The sequence below is a fragment of the Trachurus japonicus genome, chromosome 16, assembly GCF_045865225.1.
Source record: "Trachurus japonicus isolate A0001 chromosome 16, Traja_1.0".
NCBI classification, from domain to species: Eukaryota; Metazoa; Chordata; class Actinopteri; order Carangiformes; family Carangidae; genus Trachurus; species Trachurus japonicus.
This window is the reverse complement of record NC_140922.1, coordinates 30,082,588-30,086,900: the sequence shown is the minus strand read 5'-3', so window position 1 is coordinate 30,086,900 and position 4,313 is coordinate 30,082,588. Positions and strand designations below refer to the sequence as shown.

Sequence of the window (4,313 nt, the reverse complement as noted above, 5' to 3'; positions counted from 1 at the left end):
CTGGCGTTGGTAACGGGAGGAGTGCAGGGAGTCTTCTACTGCAATTAAAGTACTTAGGGGCTATTTGTAGATCATACAACCCCACTTTAAAAAAATGCTACTATTCCTTCAACAATCACAAACCAAACGTTTCAGTGGAGATTTTGCTCTGTAATCTGGATCTGGATCGGTGATGGAAACAGAAAGAGTGACGTCATGAGCGGCGGCGGCGGCGGCTGAGCGTTAGCTGCCGTTGGTGATGATGACGGAGGTGCCTTTGTGTGCGGGGGGGGTCTGCTCGGCGGGGATGCGGAGGTGGGGGGTCACGTCGTAGTGGGTGGGGGGGCCGGCGCCGCCCCGCAGGCTCTCCGGGTCGTACAGCTGCTCCAGCGCGTAGTAGGCCGTGTGCTTGTCCAAATATGGGCGCGAGTGGGGGTGGGAGTGGGAGTGGGAGGGGTAGAGGGAGGGGGGCAGCGGGGGAGGGGAGGCGGAGCAGGAGCCCGAGCGGCCGAAGGCGGCGTGGTGCAGCGGTACGGAGAGGGGGGGCAGGTCGTAGTCTTTGGGCTTGAGGAGGCGCTCGGCCCCCGGGCTGCCGAGCCGCGACAAGGGGGCGGGGCTACCGGCCGGGCTGCTGGTCACATGACTCAGCCCTCTGCACACCAGCGGCGCCTGAGCAGCGAACTCCGGAGTGAAGCACAGACCCATGGCGGCCTTGGGGAGTCCGTTGCCGGCGGCGACGGGGCCCAGCGGGGAGTCAGGAGGAGGAGGAGGAGGATGAGGAGGGTGGGGGGCAACCTTCCTCAGCTGCAGCCGGCTCTCCTCGTCCTTGATCATCTGCTGCGTGGCTCGGATCAGCGTCTCGATCTTGCTCGGCTCCTGCAGGCTGCAGCGGTACTGCTGGTCGCCGCGGTAACGGTCGCCCGAGTCGCTGGCCGAGCCGGCGTCCGGAGAGCTGACCACGCTGTCCTCGTCCCACTGGGTCTGACCTGGGGGGACAGGAGGTAAACAAGACTGATGCTGAACAGTGTTGGGGCACATTGCTTTTAAAAAGTAATTAGTCATAGTTACTAGTTACTTTCTCCAAAAAGTAACTGAGTTAGTAACTGAATAACTAGCCTTATAATAGCCTTTTGGCTAATTCTGGCATGTTTACACTTGTTAAAATGTTTCATTAACGTGCATTGTCCCTGATTATTAAACTTTTAAATAAATAAACTTATTGTCAGGAAAAGTAACTATTACGTTACTCTTTTTATGAAATGCTCAAATATGTCAAATTACTTGGACTCTCCCTCCTAACCTCTCGTTTATCTGGATCTAACCATACTGAGTAAGTTGGTTAGTTCAAGTTAAACTGTGAAAAAAAGTGTATATAACGTAGCTACACTTTAACGGGTGTATTATTATGTTGTGACGGAACTTCTTGAGTCAAGTAACGGTGCATTTTATTGTCAGTAACGGTAACGGTGTTATAACAGGGGAAACAGTAACTATTTTGATCACTCGTTACTGAAAAAAGTAGCGCCGTTATTTTATAACGCCGTTATTCCCATCACTGATGCTGATACAAGAGCAACATGTCCGTCCTTCTGTTGTCTTTACAGCAGATCTGTGCAGGAAACACATTCACATTGATGCTCTACAAGCATCAGGTCGCCAAGCAACCTCTGCATGTTTTTGTTCTGTGGGAGGAACCCAGAGAAAACCCACCATGCACATGGGGGAGAACATGGCCATCTGAACTCAGCACCGTCCTACTTTGATTTTGCCGTAATATTATACCACATTAAAAAGATGTTTAACATGCCCATGCTTGGTGTCTTTTTTTTCAGCACAACTTCATCCATATGATCTGTTAGTTAAATGTTCACTTTAACCTACACTGGGCCCAGAAATACACAGAAATCATCAAATTCGAATTGAAAAACGAATCCACAGCTGATTCGACCACTTTTTCCAGTTTGTGCCTCCCCCGCACAAATATTTTTTGTACCATTAAATTATCATATCTCCGGTTTTTACCTGGTTTATGAAAGTCAAATAAGTCAAAGTCAAAAAAGTTAAATGTGTCAAGTTGAAGTTTCTTTTTTTACTGATCTGATCAAGTCGGTGTGATCACAGCCCCCAGAGAGTTAATCAAAGGCGCTGTGGGATGACGTCATTAAATACTGTGGGATCATGGGACTTCACCACCAACTTCCTGGTTTGGATTCCTCCAGCGTCAGAGGATCAGGAATCAAACAAACTCTGTGATTTTAACTGTTACAAACTGAGCTGAGCAACATTTCAACAGCTTGTTCCTCCTCTGATAACTTCAGATCCAGACGTCTGATAACTTAAATCCTTCTTCTACTTCAGATCTGGAGCTTCAAAGCACCAGGATGTAAAAAACATATGCGGCTTAAAACGGGATAAAAATCAAAGTTGAGCTTCTGTCAGACAAACACAACACTGGCACATGATCACAGAGGATGATGTCACTGTTACCATCAGCAACATAGAGAACAAAGGTCTGGTTGCTCTTAAAGGGATAGTTCAACATTCTGGCAAATCCTCCTATCGCCATAATCCCTATAGTCACAGCAGTAGGTTCATCACCTTTAATTATCGGTGCATGTTGTTTTGAGATCGGCGGGGCAGAGACGTGAGCTGCTCAATGGAGGTGAATGTTACAGGTCCTCTGTCCCTCATCAAACTCATCAAATACACAATCCAACAACTCGACACCGCTCTGGTGGACAAGTTGTGACCTGCACATTCACCACACTATGAGATAATAACACAACGTTACCAGACAGAGTTGTTTTAGAGGGAAATTCATGCAAAACCACTGATGCGTGTTCCCGTCAGGGGCAGTTTTTCAGCAAACAGTCTCTGTATTTACCTCTAAAACAACTCTGTCTGGTAACGTTGTGTTATTATCTCATAGCGTGGTGAATGTGCAGGTCACAACTTGTCCACCAGAGCGTTGTGGAGTTGTTGGATTGTGTATTTGATGAGTTTGATGAGGGACAGGGGACCTGTACTGTTCACCTCCATTGTGTTCACTGAGCAGCTCATGTCTCTGCCCCGCTGATCTCAAAACAACATGCACCGATAATTAAAGGTGATGAACCTACTGCTATGACTATAGGGATTATGGTTGCCAAAATGTTGAACTATCCCTTTAAAGTGTTTGCTGAGTCAGTACTGGTCCTCACCGTTGTAGTTGTGTACAGCTGTGATGTGCGGCACGCCGCTGTGGAAGCCGTCGTGGTTCTCCAGGGAGCTCCGGCTCAGCGGGATGACGGAGCGCGCCGAGCCCCAGAACACGTTGCCGCTTGACGGCGGCGCTCCCAGAAAGTAGCGCCCGGCCTCGCACCGACTGCGCTCGCACCGCTGACCCTGACCGCCGTGCGCGTGGAGGTGTGTGTGCGTATGCGTGTGTGTGAGCGCGTGCTGCTCCTCAGACGGGCTGTAGCACGGCGTCCGAGGGTCCGTGAACTGTCTGTAGACGCAGGAGGCGTCGAGGCCGTCGCTCTGCTCCAGCAGCTGAGGCGAGGCGGAGTCGGTGAGCGGGCTGCTGCCCCACGGGCTGTCCTGGTCCGACTCAGACCGCTCCGTCTGGAAACTGGGAAACTGCAGAGACGAGATCAGAGAGAGAAAAATTATGTTTATAACTTATTTAAAGCAGAAGTAAGTGGAATATTTGTGTTAATATAAGTCTTAAATAGTTATATCTTCCGACAGCAATCACTTATATAGAGTGTTTGGTCTGAAACACGGGTCTGTCAGTCACTCTGCTCTGCTGAAAGCCGAGGAGAAAACTTTTCTTGTATCCTACAACCTTTATCCAATGAGGAGAGAGAACGGCATAAAGGGGCGGTCCTCTCTGTGTGTGCAGCCAAGGGATGCGTGTGAATGTGGTGACGTAGGGACGAGGGCGGGGACTGCTAACTCCATCGGCTGACAAGAAGTTAACCAAAACCACCGGATCGCTTACTTCTGCTTTAATATTCATTGAACATGATGCTGCTGCTCTTTCACCTGTCAACCTACAGCAAACAGGTGGTGGGTTTAAATCCACATTTCTCAGGAAGTCAGAGTTCAGGTCCAGTTTTTCACTTTTTATGTGTGAAAACCATGTGAAATAAAATCTGAACTATAGCAGAGATTTTAAACATATCCTCAGAGACACTTTTAATAACATGGAAGCTACATTTGAAATCTTCAACCCAGCAGTGACTGAACAGACGATTATATTTCTGGATGTTTCATTTGGATGTTATAAGGATAAGAACAAGAAGAAGCTGTTTCCAACACTGAGCTGCTAATAACGAACGTTGAAACCTCTT

The 4,313-nt window shown here is 48.6% G+C and overlaps 1 protein-coding gene across 1 annotated transcript in view; it reads right to left on the bottom strand.

Annotated features, from left to right (window-relative positions):
* Window positions 1-222: 222 nt before the first annotated feature.
* The window catches only part of sim1a (SIM bHLH transcription factor 1a), a 20,746-nt gene continuing 16,655 nt past the window's right edge, over window positions 223-4,313 (bottom strand). Inside the window, exons 10-11 of the mRNA XM_085803403.1 lie at window positions 3,180-3,597; window positions 223-965 (exon numbers count right to left, since the gene is read on the bottom strand). Coding sequence (XP_085659529.1) covers window positions 223-965; window positions 3,180-3,597 — 1,161 coding nt within the window. The remainder of the gene's footprint in view (window positions 966-3,179; window positions 3,598-4,313) is intronic.